The sequence below is a fragment of the Lathamus discolor genome, chromosome 7, assembly GCF_037157495.1.
Source record: "Lathamus discolor isolate bLatDis1 chromosome 7, bLatDis1.hap1, whole genome shotgun sequence".
In the NCBI taxonomy this organism is placed as follows: domain Eukaryota; kingdom Metazoa; phylum Chordata; class Aves; order Psittaciformes; family Psittacidae; genus Lathamus; species Lathamus discolor.
Window position 1 is genome coordinate 7,174,504 of NC_088890.1, and position 17,746 is coordinate 7,192,249.

A 17,746-nucleotide genomic window follows, 5' to 3' on the forward strand; every position below is an offset into this window, starting at 1 on the left:
CCCGAGATCTTTTTCTTATTCCTGATCCCAGCTAGTAGTATGGTTTGTGTCTCTGATCACTTGCTGGTTTTCTGAAAGGCTGTCACGCTGTTGCTCCTTTTTCCCTCTGACCCCAGTGTTTCTTGGAGGAATAGGTGTTGCCATACAGTTGGTGTGTCCAAAGCAGTTTTGGTGTAGGGCTCTGTCTTCCAGAGGGTACTGCTCCTCCCCGGACCTGTGCTGTCATAGAGTTGGAGCACTGGGATTAGCCTCTCTGGTTCATTTCCCAGCAGGGTTGCTAGGCAGCTCACTGCAGTTTGGGGTCCTGCCCTTTTCCTTTCCCTTTCAGAGAGTCTCAGTAGTTCCCTTGGGCTTTGCAAGACCGGGCTTTGCAAGACCAGGCTTCTGCTCTGGGTGCTGCTCACTCCAGCCCATCTCTGGGAGGGGGAAGCCTCCTGGTGCTTAGACTGATACTGCTCCTTACAGTAGCTGGTCTGCTGTGCAGCCTTGTTAGTAGATGAAGCTTTGATCTCTTTGATTGTTTTAAAGACTGGGGAACTGTTTGCCTTTTTTTTTTCTTGTACTGTGTTTTTCAGAATATGATGTCGCAGGAACTCAGATTAAACTTTTCTGGAGTAGATGTGTGTATTCTGCATCAGGAGTTTGATTTACTTGCTGTGTTAGTGGTGCTGTTCTCCCTGCCGTACGTTTAATGTAGCAGGAGCTGACAGGGTGCTTCCCATTTGCTTTGGGAGAGCTGGGTGCTTGGACACCCTTGCTGCTGTTGTTGGTAGCTGAGATATTTTCCCAGAGCTCGGGCTCGGGAACAAGTTGGTTTGAAACCTCTTAGGAAGGTGCCAGAATGGTGCAGTTTCATTATAGCGTGAGCTACATCTGTAGTTTGAGAAAGGTTTGCACTTTCAAATGGTAACAGTGGGCTTCTAGTGCTCGCTGCCTGCAGGACAGGCAGCCCGACCTCATGGACCCATCAGAGCAATCCTGCAGTCTTTGAGTAACAGTTTGGGAATGAGTAGCGGCACTGAATTCTGATCTTGGGCAGGAGCTGAGGTGATACGGTATTGGCTATGATACTATTTTTCTGGTGTCAGCACAAGAGGGAGAAGCTTTGCGTACATCACAAAGATTGTAATGTCCAATCAAAAGCACGTATTTTTGGACCAGATTTCACAAATAATCCTAGCTTCTAGTAAATAACCTTTCTGCTCTCTGGGTACTGGTGCTGATAGAACCTTGATATTAGGAAACGTTTTTAAAACCAAATGTATCTTCATCCCTTCTGCATTCAGGTGATTGAACCTGATAATTCTGTGATCTGAGGTGATCTCAAGAGGGGAATGTGTTAGGACACAGCTGAGTTGTCAATGGACTGGGGTATGGAAGGTTTCAGATTCACTGAGATCTTTTCCAGTTTGCTAGACCAGGAGGATGGAGGTGGGAGGGGACCCCAGGGAACTGGAGGAAGAGGAGAGACACTGAGTGGGAGCAGGTTTTGTTGCAGATTGCTCCTGGAAGGCTGGTGAGGGGTGTATCAGGAGAGCGCCCTCAGACCCTACACTGATGCCCTGTGCTTGCTGCAGGACTTGGGGGCTCAGCCAGGCAGCAGCTGGGAGCAGTTAGTTGCTCCCCACTTATCTTTCAGTCAGCAGCCTCTTCCTCAGATCCCTGGCACAACAAGCCTTTTGGGAGCAGGGCAAATATTTTGTGTAGTAGCAATGGAATTGCACTGATGACATGATTATAGATGTGATGAAACAGACATTATTCAAATTCACCACCAAGAATGTAATAAACTACAATTTAAACATACTAGAAACTGGCATATTTCTGGTCAGGGTTTGGAAAATGTTCTCCCCGTGGTGTTACCTTTAGTATCTGAAAGACCTTGGTGTGAGCTGAGGAAGTGGTTTTTCCTGAGCTCCAAAACTACAGGCCATTTTTGTTGTAGAGGCTGGTCAGGGAAAGAAAGAGCTCATGGAAAGTGCCAGAGCCGGGTCTACCTTCCTCCTGCTGAACCAACCAGACTGGGTTTGCATTTCGGACAAATGCTTCAAGTATAAGAGAAGCAGAAATTCTAACAGCATCTGCCTTAATCAGCTGGGGTTTGTGCTCTGGAGGGCTGAGCATCTGGAGGAGATGTGACATTCAGGGTGGCACTGCCACCTTCCCCTCTCTGGCCTTTAAGACAGACTTCCATTTGTCTGCTGGGTTTCTGTGTAAAAAAAAAAGTTAGCACATTTCCACAAGAAACCTGAGCTGTGAAATGATACTTTTGCTGTGCAGCTCAGTAGTCTGCAGGGCAGACTGTAGGCACAGAACAGCTGCTTAACAGCTCTGTAACTCAGCCAAATAATGAAAACCTGTGAAGCTCAAGAAAGTGCAGAGTAGTTTGCTGTTAGCAGTGTTAGCACTGGCAGTAAGGAGAAACAAAGAGCAAGGTTTCTCTGGAGCCTGTCAGTAGGGTCTGCAGCATGCACAAATTTCATCTTGTGTATCTTCAGTCTGTATTGCCACTTTTCAGTAGGGGTTAGACACCAGAATTTTGAATGTAAGTAAGAAAATTTTACTGTAAGACTATAGCTGTAACACCACTTACAACACACCATATTAGAAAGCTTCTAACAAATTTAAAGAAAATGTTATTTTGACTAGAAGTAAAAGTTTAAGGAAACAATAAGAAACAATCAGCCATAGAGGTGAGCACAGTGTTCTGCTTGGTTCTTGGCATTTAGGAGAGATGCTAAAAGATCTGTATAGAATAAGAAACTAATGCTTGTAGCTAAAAATTAAATAAGGCCTAGTTCTTAAATTTAACAGGCTCTAGCAAAAATGTGACTACATTGGTTTGAAATATTAGGGTAATAAGTTATTATAGCAGGTAATTCCACAGAAGGGACAGAATGAGAAAAATCATCTCCAAAAGCAGTAAGGTACAACAGGATCCACTCTCCCATGCGATTCTGCAAAAACCCATATGGCTAAACCTCGGACTTCCTCTCAGCTGAGCCAAAGGCAAAATGGCTGCTCTCTTGTGATCTCCCTGCACAAGAGGGTGGTTACTCATTCAGTGAGAGTGTGGAGGGTTAGGAGAGTGCACTTATTACCTGCTGCTTTTCTGTTCTTCTCTCTCAAAGGTGTTCAGGGTTTAACAACAGAAAGGTATCTCTTAACTAGCTGTAGCCTGCAAGATGCAGCTGGCAGGGAAGCATAATCCATCCTCAGTTACTTTACTGTCTCACAACAATTGTTTAAGCAGAATTCATTTTAAGGAAAAAAAAGTAGCAACTAAGTAAATGCACAGAAGGGACTAATTCAAGCAACCCTCTGGATAAACGCAGGGTAGGGCAAGATGGGTCAAGGGAGTGTTTTAATCTGTCAGAAATGTGATGATTAAACAAGCGATTACTGCTCCGAATATGTACCAGCACTGGGCCCCTCCTACACTCACATAGGCATATTTTGACGTTTCTTACGCAATCTGCCTGGGTGACAGGCCTGCGCACACACACTGTTCCCAGTTACTGTCAAGCAGAGAGCTGCTTTTGTGTCTAAATCTCTCCTGGAAGTGATTTTTTCCAGCATAAATTCACCATTTCACCATTAACCTAACTCAGAGGACAGTTCCCAACAAAGGGCAAAGTAAACACATGTAATGCATGATAAAGCAATCTAATTAATGAGCTAATATTCTCCCAGCAAAAGCAGATGGGATGGTATTAGCTGCTTTCAGTGTTAAACATGACATGTAATTAAATACGTCAGGGTAGGTGAGACAAGGCACTTGAATGGGCACTTAAGGAAAACCGGTGAAACTCCCTGCTTTAAAAACCCCTGAACAATCAAAACCAAGTACCCAACTGTCAAAGGAAAAGCTCAATGCACACCTCCTACAAGAAGTACAGATTACTTTCTCTGGGTCCTAGTCTCTCCAGAAGCATCGGTACCTGAAGATCAGAGGGGGCGTGCACAACCTGCTCTTGCACACTGCACCAGGGTGAAGCCATTAGCTTAATTTGGCAAATGGCTCAATGTGACTACATGTAAGAACTTTTGTATCTGGCAAAGGTTCAGGTGGAAATCTAAGGGTGAATGGTGAGGCCCGAGAGACCCCTGGTCATAGTGAAAGCAAAAGCTAGGCTGGGCAGTTTTGCTTAGGAAACCCTAGTATTTTCTTTGCCTCAGCTGATGCAGGTATGGAGATTCCTGTCTGATACTAAAGCAGAGCAGGTTGGGGAAATGAGGGCTGGCTCAAGCAGTGTGGACCTGGGAGTGAATGGTAAACTGAGGAGCAGTAAACTGCCCCTCGTAACCTGGGTAGCTCCTGGCATTCAGTGCAGGCTGCTCCACTTTGTTCTTACCCCAGCCACCTGCAAACACAGCAGGAGATGGTGCTGGACCTGACTTCTGCTGGCAGTGTCCAGTTCCTGATGAGTGTAGTATGAAACCCACCCATCTCCTTGCTTCCTGCATAGGCATTCCCTGAGCCTTGGGACACTCTGGGCAGGAGGGCAGCATGCCTGGGCCTTCAAACTGCCGTCATGGAATCCCCATGGGCCTGGGTCTCCTGCCTCAAAAGGGGCACAGTGCTGGAGCAGCTGCAGGCAGGGCTGGGGGGTCCCAGCTAGTCTGGGCTGCTGAGTCAGTCCAGGAGGCCACCCAGCTCCTCTACTGCACACTGGCGGGATCAGCCCTCGGCTGCTTCAGTGGAGCTTGGGGACACGGAAAGCGCTCAGCTCCTCCACCGCTCCTGGAGCACGGCTGCCTCTGGGCAGAGGATGATGTGGAGCAGCCACCTCTCTCCTTGTGAGTCAGGACGGCCACGTGAGGCCTCAGCGCTGGCCCGATGCCTTCCTGCCCACCTACTATCACGTGCCTGCCCGGGGATCCTGAACCACCACATGGCCTTGCAGGTAATTGCCAGGGAGGGGTTCAGGAGCGTCGTGTGATTGAGACTGAGGGCGTTCCGGGGTTGTGTCCCGGCTCTCGGTACACTGCTGGGCTGTCGATAACTCTCTGAGGTGTCACACTGCTTTACAAGGGGTTGTGGTGCTGTGGGTGTGAGCCAGAGGGCTTCCCTGTAACCTCTGTGTCTGCTTGACTGGATTTATCTATCTTTAAAACAAAAAAAAAATATTTTTTTGTTTGTTTTTTCTTTTTTTTTTTTTCTTTTTTACAAAATCCTCGTGGCAATCCCTGCACTTTATGTGTAGATGAAGACTTGTTTGCCTTAACTTTACTCAGACTACAAACATGAGCTCTTCTGGCTTCTCATGAGCTCACTTTCTTCCTTTCAGAGCTTTCCAAGGACTACAGCACGCAGTGCATACGGAGAAATACAAACCAGGTAATTTCAAGCGGTGTATGTAAATGCATATGGGAGCACTGACGTTCTGTTACCAGCACAGCTGGAAAACCGGCAGCAAACCAACTCAGGTTGGCAGCAGCATGGCCACCGTGTCCAGGCTTGCTGTGAGAGCTGAGGGAGGAAGCGCCAGTGCTGTGGCAAGGGGTGGATGGGCTATGACTACTCTCTCCTCACTCCGTGGGGCCAGTCGCACTGAGGTCTTTGAGTTTTGCTACTTCTCTGTCGCATTTCAACCATATTTGAGAACAGGAAGGCAAGCAGATGAATAGCAGAGTTATCTTGCTGGTGGCATTGCCCAAGGAGCCTAGAGTAGGAGCAGTTTCAGACTGAGCTCATGTGGATCAGTTTTTGTCTTGCTGGAAGAAGCTACCAGCTTTCACCATAGCCACAGCCCTCCAGGACATCGTCTGTGGAACCAGCTGCTAGGACCTACCTGAGACTTGCAGGTGCGCTTTCTGAAGTTGGTTTGGTTTGGTGTGAGAAGAGGGCAGGGACTTCGTATTTATGTTTAAATATAGCAGGATTTGTTGTCATCATGTAACTTAAAAGGAAAAGTGAAAGTAGTTCCAAAGGAAAAAGGTTTAGGATTGCCTGTCTTTTGTCTTGAAGCAAAACAGTTTTATTTCACTCTATTTGTATTTTTTGCTATTTCATTGTACAGTTTCACTCAGATATTTATCAGCAGCTAAGCAAAAAGTTATTGTGTACAGTGGTTATTAACCTCACTTTCTAAACAACTAGGAGAAGTCTGACTGCACACAAATCTTATTCTGACGTGTTAAAAAGACCTCGCTGCAATTAAGGTCTGATTTACTGTGGGGGAAAGCAAGATGATGTCTGTTGTTCATGTCATTCCTCAGTGAGCTCATGGTGAGGCTAGAATGCCTGTCTGTCATCATCTTTCTCTCTTTATGAAGTATAATCAACTAAATCACTTTAAAAGCATACAGTAATTAAGTGCCTCTACTTATCCTTTGTTTAGATCTGATTTTCTTTCCAGAAGAGCCACAGGGGAATTAATTGTCCATAGTCTAACAGAAATTAGGTACCCAACTTCCTTATTTACGTAAACCTTGGTGACTGGGCTTTGCTGTGCTTGGAGGCACAGAAAGGGAGATGGGAGCAGATGCAGGCTGCTTCTTTTGTGGCAACCAGGACTTATCGTAATGGGGTGCATAAATGTATTAGGCAAATGTGCTTCTGCTGCTGGTACAGCTGAGCAGTCTGGTCTTAAAGTAAATTAGTCTGAGAGCAAATGAGGTTGACAGTGTTTCCTCTGCCTTCAGTGTTGAATCTGCTCTTTATGCGTGGTGGGACAGATCTACTAGTGCCTACCTGCTCATTTTGTCTTTGGGATGATGCAAAGCCAGCATAAGGTAGCTGCTGCGGCAGGTTCGTGTCACAGGAATAGCAACATGCATCAAATGTGCCAATGGAAGTGGCTTTCACTAGGTATTAGGAGCACCAAAGACAAACCTCCTGAATTTCACTCAACAGTAAAATATGTGGATGTTTATAAATACCTTTATGAAAGGCAATTCAGTTAAAAAAGAAATTTTTATATTTAAAGTATTTTTTGTCCCTTTAGGCCTGGTGTTTCAACCATGCATTCTACAGAGAGGCCTAAAGGGTATAACTTACAAAAGCAAACGTTGTTGCAAGGTGTAAGATGAGTAAATAGGGAGACAAGAAAGATACTGAGAAAGGCTGAAAACCATAGCTAGGGATACACAATGACACAGAAATTACACTCTTTATTGTGCGGCCAGGAACAAGTTTATCCAGGGTGTGGTGTGTTGGGTTCCTGTGTTTCAACATTGGCTGTTGCTTACAAGGGCAGAGAGGACAGATGCGTTTCCTGCATTCCCTATCAGGTGCTCACAGTCTGACATTGCCAGCCTTTGTCGCGCAGTGCTGCTGCCACAGCTGCAGCAGCAGCAAAGGCTGTGAGTCAGGCAGGGCTTGGGGGAGAAGTAAAAAATGCTATTAGGCCAATTGATAGAGTTCAAAGCTTGTTTGTCCAAAAACTTGCCAGTCTTTCCAGGTATTGTATCAGGTGGTTAAATACAAGGTATTAGCTGCTGTTGTAGGTGTCTTGCATAGAGTTATTATCAGGAACAATTTAATTAAGATATTAAATTGTTGTTTTCTCACAATAGACCTAGGAAGGCAGGTAAGCAGTTTTCTGGGCTTAGCCTTTAAAAGTGGATAAAGGGGTTGTGTAACTTTCCCAGAACCAAACAGCAAACCAGTGGCTAAAAAGACTTTCAAACTAAAGACCTTATCACTTAAAGAGCACTTTTGCAGGCTAGGAAAGGAGAAAGCCTCTGGAAAAACCAGCATACCAGGAATGTGGGACCTCGGCCCTTGTTCCAAAGGAGGGGTGGGTTTTATAGCTATTTTGGAGTCTCTGTGTCTAATTTCTTTTATCTGAGAACCAATATGCTAAAAAGTTGTTCTGTTTCCAGAATGAAGATAGGTTTGCTTGTGTGTTACACTGTACTTCTGAAGGTATTCTCTGGACCTGGTTTGGGTTTTGTATTAGAATATTTTTCTGACTGATCTGATGGGGCTTTAGAGAACTGAAACTGCCTGTTGGAAAAGAAACAGTTCTCCATCTGGAAAACTTAAAGGAAATACTTAGGTATCAAACCGCTTCATTGGAAGTGTTTTGTTGAATGGACTCAAAAGTCATATTGTAAGAAAATGTGTGGGGGTATAAACGGTTCTTCTATTGTGCCCTGCATAGTGGAAATGACTTCAGGCTCCCAAGAATTTTTGCTTCTCTAAGTACAATAGTATCTTAGTTGAGATGCTGCATGAGAGGGGATGCAGTCAGAGCAGGATACTGGACCATGGTGAGCAGAGGCAACTGTTTAGAACTACAAAAAAAGCATCATCAGAATAAACCAGCCTCAACCCAAAACTTCTGGGGTAAGTTATCAAAACGAAAGGAAATACTGAATTTTGGAGATGTCAGAAAGCTTTGTTTCTGTGAAAATACCAGTGAGAAATCTGAGATCGACACAATTTTGTAATTCATAAACCTAAGGTTAGTGGAAAATTCCTTTCCATGACAGCTTGGGAAGAACAGATGTTGAAGTGTCAAAGTCTTCTGAGTGCCAGGGGTTCTAAATCTTGCAGGGCCTTCCTATGAACTATTTTCACTAGCTATCTTCCCTAATTAGTACATTGTAAGTATAAGGATGTAAAAGGCACAGAATAAGCGTTGCTTTGTGAATGGAACAGGGCCTGTTACTCACATCTGCTGTAAATAGTTAATTAGACATCTTGGTAGTTGTGAAAAAACAACAACATGAATGATCAAGTCATTTCTTTTCATTTTACTCGTGATGATCAGACATTTGTTCTTCCTTAATAACCAAAGGCCAGCTCAGCAAGACTCACTCAGAGATGTCCCCGGAAGGTAAATGAATCATGATGTGAAACTCCCATTGCAACAGAGAAGGGATTTCAAAACTAAAGTGCCTAGACGCCACGTTTGCAGAAAAGCAAATCTAACTCAGAAAACCAGAGATCTGTTTCTAATATGCTTTTTTTCCTCTTTTGAACAGGCACAGCAATGGAGAACTTGAATGTCCTACTCCCAGACCTTACTGAAGAGCAGCAAGGTAAGTGTAGTGCACGAAGATCAAAGCTTAGGCTCATTCACACTACACAGCAGTGTTTGCTAGAGTGGTTATGAGTCAAGGAAACTTGTTTCCTCTGAAAACACACTCCGTCCATTTCCTTGCTTGTAAAAAGAGACCAGCAGTCAGTTCCCAGCTCTTCCACAGGCTTCTCATCAGGCCTTGGGTGTGTGCTGGTGGGAATTCAGATGACTGCAGTAGATTTTGTTGTGCATTAAATGCCTGATGAGGTGTCTCAATAACCTGGTATCCAGCCCTTTCTGCCTGTCTGTAAAACAGCATGGTCAGAATAAGTATCCATTAAATAGCCAGGAATACTTCCCCTCCTTCTCTGAGACAAAGGCATCAGTAATTTGTATGGGCTGTTGACATTTTTCTACTGATTTCTGCCAGACTGAGTTGCTTTATACAACACAGCACTGCTGTTTCCTTTACACCCATGTGCAGATGCTGGGCAGTGTATTGAGAGTCTGGTGTCTGTCACTATATCTGTGCTCAGCACGGTAAGAGCACTGCCCTGCAACCCACCTCTACTGCTGCACAGTGATTTGCTTGTTTTCCCTTCCAGACATTTTCCGGAGGGCTTTCACTGCTGATGCCAGTTACTTGCAGGATCATGAGAAAACAAACAAGTCCTTCTGGGAATCACTTGTAAAATGTTTAGCCACTATTGACCCACCTGTCCTGAGCACTGAAGACAAGAATGTAAGTTACTAAAGACACATGCATCCTTTGAAAAACATTGTCATACAGATACTTTTGTAATTTGGAGAGAGAAGACATACAATCTCATTAGTTGATACGCTAAAACGTATCTAAAATACGGAAGTGCTGTAAAAGGGCACTTAGATAAATGAGACTCAGGCCCCTGGTCTTTATTTCGTTGTTCTCCATGTGCAAAAATAACTGCCTATGTGTAAACTTCTCAGGATCTGTCCAGCCCAGTTTTCAAGGCAGGACCATTGTTAGTGACATTTTTGCTGTAAGATACTGCAGAGATTCCATGTCCATTTTCACACCCTGTATTTCTCTAGCTCTTTAGACAGTTAACGGTTGTACACAATGGTTTTTTTTTCAAGTTTATGGCTCAGCTATGAGTTGCTGAATGGAGTTTACATTCTCTTCCCATCTTTGGCATTACTCTGTCCCTGACTTCCTTGTTGTGTAGTAGGAGCAGGGGGATTACCTTTTCGACAGATGGGGTAGGATACATTCATTTATATAGCGGGGCATGTTTTTTTACAGGTTGTGTTTTGTTGGTAGGACTATTTGCTATTTACTTAGTTTTCTTTCAGCTCGTCAACGACTGCAATGCCCCGCCTGCAGGCTGTGCAGCCTGCCTAAGAGCCATAGAGGAGGAAGGAGTGAGGGCCATGACTGTTCTCTACCTCTTGCTGAAGACAAGGAACCCATCTGGATACAGGCAGCTGCCCAGCTCCAAGGGAAAGGGTGAGGCCTACCCAGCTGCACGTCAGCTATTTTGTCAAAATTACTGCAGTGCCAGTGGGACTTGACATTACTTTGAAAATGCTTGGAAGTGGTTATTAGTGAACAGCTAAAATGTCTAAAGTACTGCTTAGGAAAGTCAGTTACGCATGGTGATAATGGGAGCCAAAGATAGTATTTTAGTTTGATTTCACTTCTTCTCAGGGAAAAAAACACATGTATTCAGGGAGAGAGGATATCCTGGCATAGTGATGCCAAACAAATTTCTCTGACTCAGAGTTATGTCCTGGTTTTTCCTGTCTAACTGGATTCATGACACCTAGGACACTTTTTTGCACAAACTGTTATCCAGCCAGCCCGGACCTCCCTGAGCTCTCACAGTGGTGAGGAATCCAAGCTGAGCCACTGAAAATGTTTGTGCAAGTGACTGTAGGAGCACATGTAATGGATAGAGGATAGAGCCACTCAGGATGCTAAAGCTGGCAGCAAGGGTCACATAGACTCCGCTGCATTTCTCATGCTTGGGTGTGCAGTTCCACAGGGTCCATAAAATCATTAATTGTCTTTCTTTAATGGATTACAAAGCTGCACTCATTAAGATGACCCTGAATTTAACTGGGTACCCTTAAGGAGATTCTGTTCCCCTTTTTGCCTTGATCAGACGTTCATGAAGGGGAGGTTTCTCCTTCCGGTGGTTTGGCCTAGCTGGCTTTGAGGGCTCTGCTCATGTGCCACAAGAGGGTGCTGGCACTACAGCATGAGCACAGGGAGTCTTGCAGAAGTCAGGGGTGAAGGGAGAAGTAACCCAGGGAAGGGTGAGCAACTATTCTCCAACAAAAGTATCTTTCAGCTGCAGCTGCTGTTGCTTCAGGGAATGGGAGTTTTCATAGAGGTAGCATTATGAGTAAATTAAAGGCCAGAATATGAAACTTTAGGCATCTCCCACACTCTTTTAGGGAAGTCTAAACAGTAGTGTGTATGATGCTTTAATCTGTAATGCTTTGTACTTACTCCTTGTGTGCAAAAACCACGGTTGAAATAAGACTAAGGGTCTGATTTCCCAACAGACAACTTAGTTCAACCATTGTGAAATCTGTCATTGTAAAAGAGAGTAAACGTGAACAGTTGTTTCTAATACTTCTTTCTCTATTGATAAAGCAGATGAAAAACTGAAACTCCTGAAGAGATTAGAAAGCAATCTTGTGCATTCACAAGGGGATAAAAAGGCTGAAAACTCATCCCAGGAGTCCATGGATGAAGATACACAAGGTAAAGAGGATTTATTTTATTTTTCACTGATATGTAAGAGATTCACACCAGACTTGCAGCAGTTCTGTAGCAGTTCTGCAGAACTCTGGAAAAAATAGTGAGAAATTGTGCAAAAGAGAGAACAGAGAAAATAATCAGTATGTCCAGGTTCATTATCACTAAATAGTGACTGCCTCCTGCTCTGTTGGAGGTTGGAAGTTGGAGGTTTCAGAAGCATGGAATTCTGCTGCAAGATTTCTTCCCAAATAAGAAGTCCTAACTTCTGTGATCTTCAGTGCTTATAGTCCAACTGAAGTGTGTGTTACAGGGGGAGGCAAAGAACAGTCTGTACTGTAGGAACTGCCAGTGCCATGGTACTTAAATGAGAGGTGCTGATATTCCTGTTTCAAATAAGAACTTTCTCACTACACCCCTTTATACAAATTATTCCAACTTCAGATTTTGCTGGTTTTCTCCTATTCGGCCAGCTTGGCAGAGAGCTGTGAGGCAAAAGCACCCGACAATGATTCTTGCATTTCAAAGCCTTGATTTTTACCTACATATCCTACAGCTATTATTATGAGTAAACAGCTATAGTGCTGTTGTTTCTGATACTGCTGGCACATTTTTCTTTAATCTGATGAAAAACCACTTTGTCTATCCAGACAGCGATGGGGAAGATTTAGGAAGACAGAAGACTGAAGGCCAATTACTTGGAGGTAGGACAAAGTCACAACAGTATTGTTTTTACTGAAGATAACCAATATAAACAAGAAAAAATGGATAATTTCTGGTATTCTTTGCTTTGACTTTTGGGCAAAGGTATATTAGCCTGTACAGATATAGGAAAATGACCAGTCAGAATCTGGCTGTAGGAAAGGCATTTCCTACAAGATGAAGCTCAAGTCATACCAGTGCTTACCCATGCCCTGTGCTTAGAGTTTAACCAGGAGAACAACAAAACCTGCTGTGGTGGGAGAAGTCCTGCTGCCTGGATCTGCACCACTGCCTTTGAAATGCAGCAAAAGAACTTTGAAAATCCCTGTCACAGCCACTACTTACAGGGGCTGCAGTCAGCCCTCAGCACTGACCGGAGATCAGCGAGAACCACACCTGGGGTGTCCTTCCCAAGGCTTTTCCTTTCCTCCCAAAGGAAAAATGAAAAATAAGTACTATGCAGATGAAGAAAATGTGCTGTGTCAACACACAAATAGCTGTCAGCTTATGGTATAGAAACACAGATGTAAAACAATTAAAGCTTTAATCACTTAATGTCTTAAATTGATCTCAGCTCAGATATAAGGCTGGCTCATTTAAACTGACATTAGGAGATCTAATTTTTCTCACAGGAGTCTGATTCTACCTGAGACCAGATATTGAGAGATGGAATGCGAGGAGTTAATAATCCATTTATGTTTCCTGCTTTCATACTGCATAACCCACAGCTAAGATGCCGTCTCTAATGCCTGGAGCTGAGATCTGCCTTGTCACTTTTACACAATCACGCTAATTTCAATAGAGGTGCATGGGCAACGACTGGTGGCAAGCTATTCATCGAAGGCATTAATCCATATCATCTATGTGTAATATTTTAGGTGTACCAGCAGAGGTCGTTCCCTACACAGATTCAGGTAAACATTCCCAGCTACCCTCATCCTCCTGAAAGGAACACTCTAACTGTAGTTTCTTCTTTCTGTCATGCTTATATATTAAAACACCCCTGTCCAGTTTGCTTCTACCTTCAGTTCTAGCAACTGGACACGGAGCCCATCAATCTCTTACTGCCCAGCTGTTTCAAAGAACCCGGGATCACTGTGACTAGTCAGTTTTATCTGTTCTTGGGCTCTTTTAACTTCCCTAATTTCCTGACACTTTCAAGTAATGTTTTGTCTATACTGAGTCACCAAATATGCAAATACTGGCTGTGCTTGCTAGTGCTGATAATGACAGGAAACAAAGTATTTGTGTTTTACCAGCAGAAATAAGGAAACTATTTTGCTTTTCAGAGATTGCTGGAAGAGAAGATTCAATTGCAGATGGTAAGTACAAACAAGCAGAAACTTTTTTTTATGGGTGCTGTCTTTCAGAACTAAGTTTTGATTAGTGATGATAGCTGTACTAGCTACTTGATACCCAGGTATTTCCTTATCAAAAGGTGGAAATTTGAGAATAGTTATTAAAATGCATTAACAGAAGAAATACTGTGCAAGTCATCCCATGACACAAAGGTGCAGTGGGACTATTGCATTTAGGAGGCAGAGTAATACAGAACTCACCGAGCATGAACTGGTACTGGGATAAGTTCTGCATCTGTGGATCATTCATACAAGCGCAGAGAGGAACATTTGTGAGTCAGGCTAGTGCAACACTATGTTAACATTAATAACCAAATAACTGAGTTTGTCCCCAGACCAGAACTTGTTCAATCCAGAATGCTGAAATAATCAAGAATTTAAAAATACGACTCCAGTATCAGGTGACCCAAACCAGAATTTTTTGGCAAAGTTGAGTTGCTTCATGGTTTAAAAGCGCAGCAGCAAGAGCCTATAGCGCATTTGGAATACATTTCCAGTACTCGCCTGTTACATCTTTAGAGAAAATTAAGTTCACTGCCAGGCAGCGGTTGCCTGTATGCACAGACCAGTGTAAGTGAAATCAGCACCTAGAACTAGTGATGAATCAACTCCCAAAGGCTGACACACAGCAGCCTGCCCAGGGGTCTTCTGTGAGCAACAGAAAAAGGAAAAAAGCCTTCTGCTCTGCACATGTCATTGGCGATCTGGTAAAACACTGAGCTCTTGGGGACAATACAGTTGGAAAAAGAACGCAATTTGGCAACTGCACACAACTGGCATTGAGCAAAACGCTCTCTATTTAAGCCTCTAAAAATATCTAGCTTGTTATGTTATTCTTTCTATGTATCAGTAAGCTAGCTAAGGAGAGTAATTGCCAGCTACAGTTCTTAATTTTGGAGGTACAGAAATACTTCAGCATCAGGCATAAGTAGATTGATGGTTCTTATATGCTTGGTAATGAAGATGGTATTATGGTGGCTGTGGCTGTGCAAAGCACCCAAGAATCAGACTGAAGCTCCCTTGTACTACTGCTTTACTCCCACTAATTCTGAGACTACCAATTGTCTCAGACTAGATAGAAAAGACTCAGAGTGCTTTGAAATAATTCTGTAGTGTTAATGCAACCATCTGTTGATGCCTTTTTCAAAACAACCAACCTTCTTCTTGGGGTGACTTAAAAATTGATAATTTGAGCTGAAAGGCTCGTAGACCTTTTCCTTTGAATAGTTTTACATCTATTCTGTTCTGAGAATCAATTTCAGAATTCCATGGTGATAAAAGGCATTTCTTCTTTGTAGCATATGACGAGAACACTCGCCTCCATCAGTGGACAGTTCGATGGATGGGCATACGTAAGGATGGTAATCTTTTTAAATCTATTTCTTGCTTTCAATTCAGTTGACATCAACCCTGTTAAACCTTAGCCCATGAATAAGATCTCTTTGGTTCAAAAAAACCCCTCTGTTTTTTGACACGAGTACTTTGTTGAAATGCATCAAGGCTTCTTGATGAAAATCATCACAGCTTCTTGTAACACGTGCATGGAGGTTTTGTAATTGAATCTGGTGTACAAGACATCTTGCGGAAATAGGCTGTATTAACCGAGCCATAGATACACTGTATCTTAAGGTGTATTTGTAAGGGCCATGTCTACAGTTGTGTCCTAATTTTCTCCTCTCTATTTCAGATGAATTCTTTCATTTTGTAATTCTTTGCTTTGCAATTGGAGCTTTACTAATTTGCTACTACTACTACAAAGGTAAGGCAAGACTCCAACAGAAGGATGAATTGTTGCACACTGGAAAAGTGATCAAAGCCAAACCTTTAGTTTGTTGCCTTAGATTGGACTATCTCTCTTGGAACTGGTTTGGTCACCTTTGCTTCCTTGGAAACCACCGGGATCTACTTTGGTCTAGGTAAGTGTATCCACAGCAGACAATTCTATATCTGCACTAAGGGTACAAGGTCACACAGTCATTGAGCAGTGCAAATCCATAGAATGGCTCATGCTGTGATGCTGTATGTCACCATGGAGTTATCCTGTAACATCTCATCCACCATTCCAGTGCGGCTAGAGACAAACATGCCTTAGCAACAATGAAGGGAAAGGTTGACTCATTTTTCGTTCTCAACGATCACAAGACCCTGAGTCACCTCTTCCTGCAGCAATGGCTGAATGCTAAGTTGCCATGACAACAGACAATTTTAGCAGCAGGGCAGCCTTCCCAGATACGCTCTATAAGGTGCTGCACACTCAGGCTGCCATTTACCCCTGGCACTGAGGCGGCTGAACCAGGAGGGTGGCAGCTACTGTAAATACTATAAAAAATACGGGCATTCTCAGCAATCCCATGGGATGTGGCAAGAGAGGTGCAACCAGCAGCAAGACGCAGCTTCCCAACTGAGAACAGGAGTCACTTTTTTGGTAGGTTGTGGCTGGTTCTCAGAAATCAGCCTGGTCACAACTTTCTCATTAATGACATTGCAGACATGTTTGTTTAAATAGGGATCTTGGGTTCATTGATATTGCAAATGCCAGTGTTTGGGTTTTGCCATTTTTCTATGTTTGATGTTGCTAGCTGGCTTATCTTGACAAAATGTGTTTGTTTCCGCCATTAGTGTACCGAATTCGGAGTGTGCTTAACAGCTTTGTTCCTCTGATTGACAAATTCAGGCTAACAGGTAACGGTGACCTGTTACTGACTGCATGCATAGCCCTTGGATGTTTCTGGGTGCTTCATTTTAGTAAAGTCTTAAAATGAACTTCTCTGAATTGTGATTTCCCATCTTCCTAATTAAAAATAAAGAAAAAAATGTAAAACTATTTCACTCTAGTTCATTACAGCTGCCTGGGGTTGAAAATGAATTATTCTTGACTCTCCTTGTGGCAGAGCATTTTCATATTGTTAATACTCTGCCTGGTGTGGGATATTAACTGTTTCCTGACAATGTCTGAATAAGAATTCTGTATCTCAATTAAAATCAGAGGGAGTGGGAGTAGGTTTCTCATGCTGGGTCTTCAGACAGACTCCAGGCTTGTATTTATCTGTGTTCATGAACGCAGAATATGAAGAATGCTGAACAGCTGTATAGATATGTGACAATCTGCGAACAATAGTCCTGACATTCATCTTTTCCTTCATCATGCAGGTATGAGGAAGGCTGACTAGGAGGAGTATTTCAGGAGAGTTCCACAGAACCCTGCTGTCCGAATTTCTAGTATTAAAGAGCTGCTTTATGAGGTGAACACAGAAACCTAATGGCTAACGTGAAATAACAAAATGTTAAACCATAGAAAGACATCATTCCTTCCCCACAAAAATAAAGCTGAAACTTCAGTAAAGGGTCCTACTCTTTCTGAAGCGATTCATGGCTCAGCAGAGCTCATAGACAATCTGGATGTGGGGTTATATTAATTGCATTAAATATAAACACATTCTCCTTCCCTCCCCCATGCAACCATGTTAGTCTGCCTATGTGTATCAAAATCAACACAATGACCACTATTATCCTTCACTGTTTCTGGATGTTTCAGTAGGAATCTTGGCACCCACAAAGCTGCCCCCTCTCTTCACCCTGTGTGATGCCACAATCCAGGCACACATCAGCCTCTTGCTTACACAGCTGAGCCCTAACAGTGCAACGGCACCGAAGCAGATTAATTTATTGTGGCAGAACTCAATACAGTGGATGTATAATGATTTCACCCCATGAAAGCTCGATGAGATGTAACATGCAGTGACAATAATGATGCAGGAATGAGACTATTACGAGCAGCAAATTTCATCTCTCTTTCTGAGGGTAAAAATAAAGTGCTTGATTTAACTCATCCCCCAACATTTTTCTTTCTTTCTGCAACTTTAATATCCCTTTCATGTTACAGGGGCATGTTGCATGTTATATATATGCAGGGCTAATGAAATTATATCCATAGAAAAATGAAGGCAAGTCATACAGAGAGAGCC

The 17,746-nt window shown here is 43.2% G+C and overlaps 1 protein-coding gene across 6 annotated transcripts; it reads left to right on the forward strand.

Annotated features, from left to right (window-relative positions):
- The first annotated feature begins 4,121 nt into the window (after positions 1-4,121).
- Positions 4,122-17,606, forward strand: TMEM40 (transmembrane protein 40). 6 transcript variants are annotated; one of them, XM_065687907.1, is made up of 14 exons: positions 4,122-4,907; positions 5,292-5,341; positions 8,938-8,994; positions 9,581-9,717; positions 10,308-10,461; positions 11,617-11,727; positions 12,372-12,425; positions 13,302-13,337; positions 13,713-13,745; positions 15,080-15,142; positions 15,469-15,540; positions 15,623-15,697; positions 16,401-16,463; positions 16,932-17,606. In XM_065687907.1, exons 3-14 carry the CDS (start codon positions 8,946-8,948, stop codon positions 16,949-16,951), a joined length of 867 nt encoding a protein of 288 aa, XP_065543979.1. In that variant the 5' UTR covers positions 4,122-4,907; positions 5,292-5,341; positions 8,938-8,945; the 3' UTR covers positions 16,952-17,606. The 6 variants fall into 6 exon arrangements, with proteins under 6 accessions (XP_065543979.1, XP_065543980.1, XP_065543982.1 ...); XM_065687908.1 differs by lacking the exon at positions 4,122-4,907 and having other exon boundaries at positions 5,211-5,341; XM_065687910.1 differs by lacking the exons at positions 4,122-4,907; positions 5,292-5,341 and adding an exon at positions 5,547-5,808 and having other exon boundaries at positions 15,080-15,133.
- Positions 17,607-17,746: the final 140 nt, after the last annotated feature.

Excerpts from the sequence above, each read along its gene's own strand:
- TMEM40 (XM_065687907.1), top strand. The coding sequence starts at position 8,946 with ATGGAGAACTTGAATGTCCTACTCCCAGACCTTACTGAAGAGCAGCAA. Across the intron at positions 8,995-9,580 it reads CCTTACTGAAGAGCAGCAAG|ACATTTTCCGGAGGGCTTTC; the intron begins GTAAGTGTAGTG and ends TTTCCCTTCCAG. Across the intron at positions 9,718-10,307 it reads TGAGCACTGAAGACAAGAAT|CTCGTCAACGACTGCAATGC; the intron begins GTAAGTTACTAA and ends GTTTTCTTTCAG.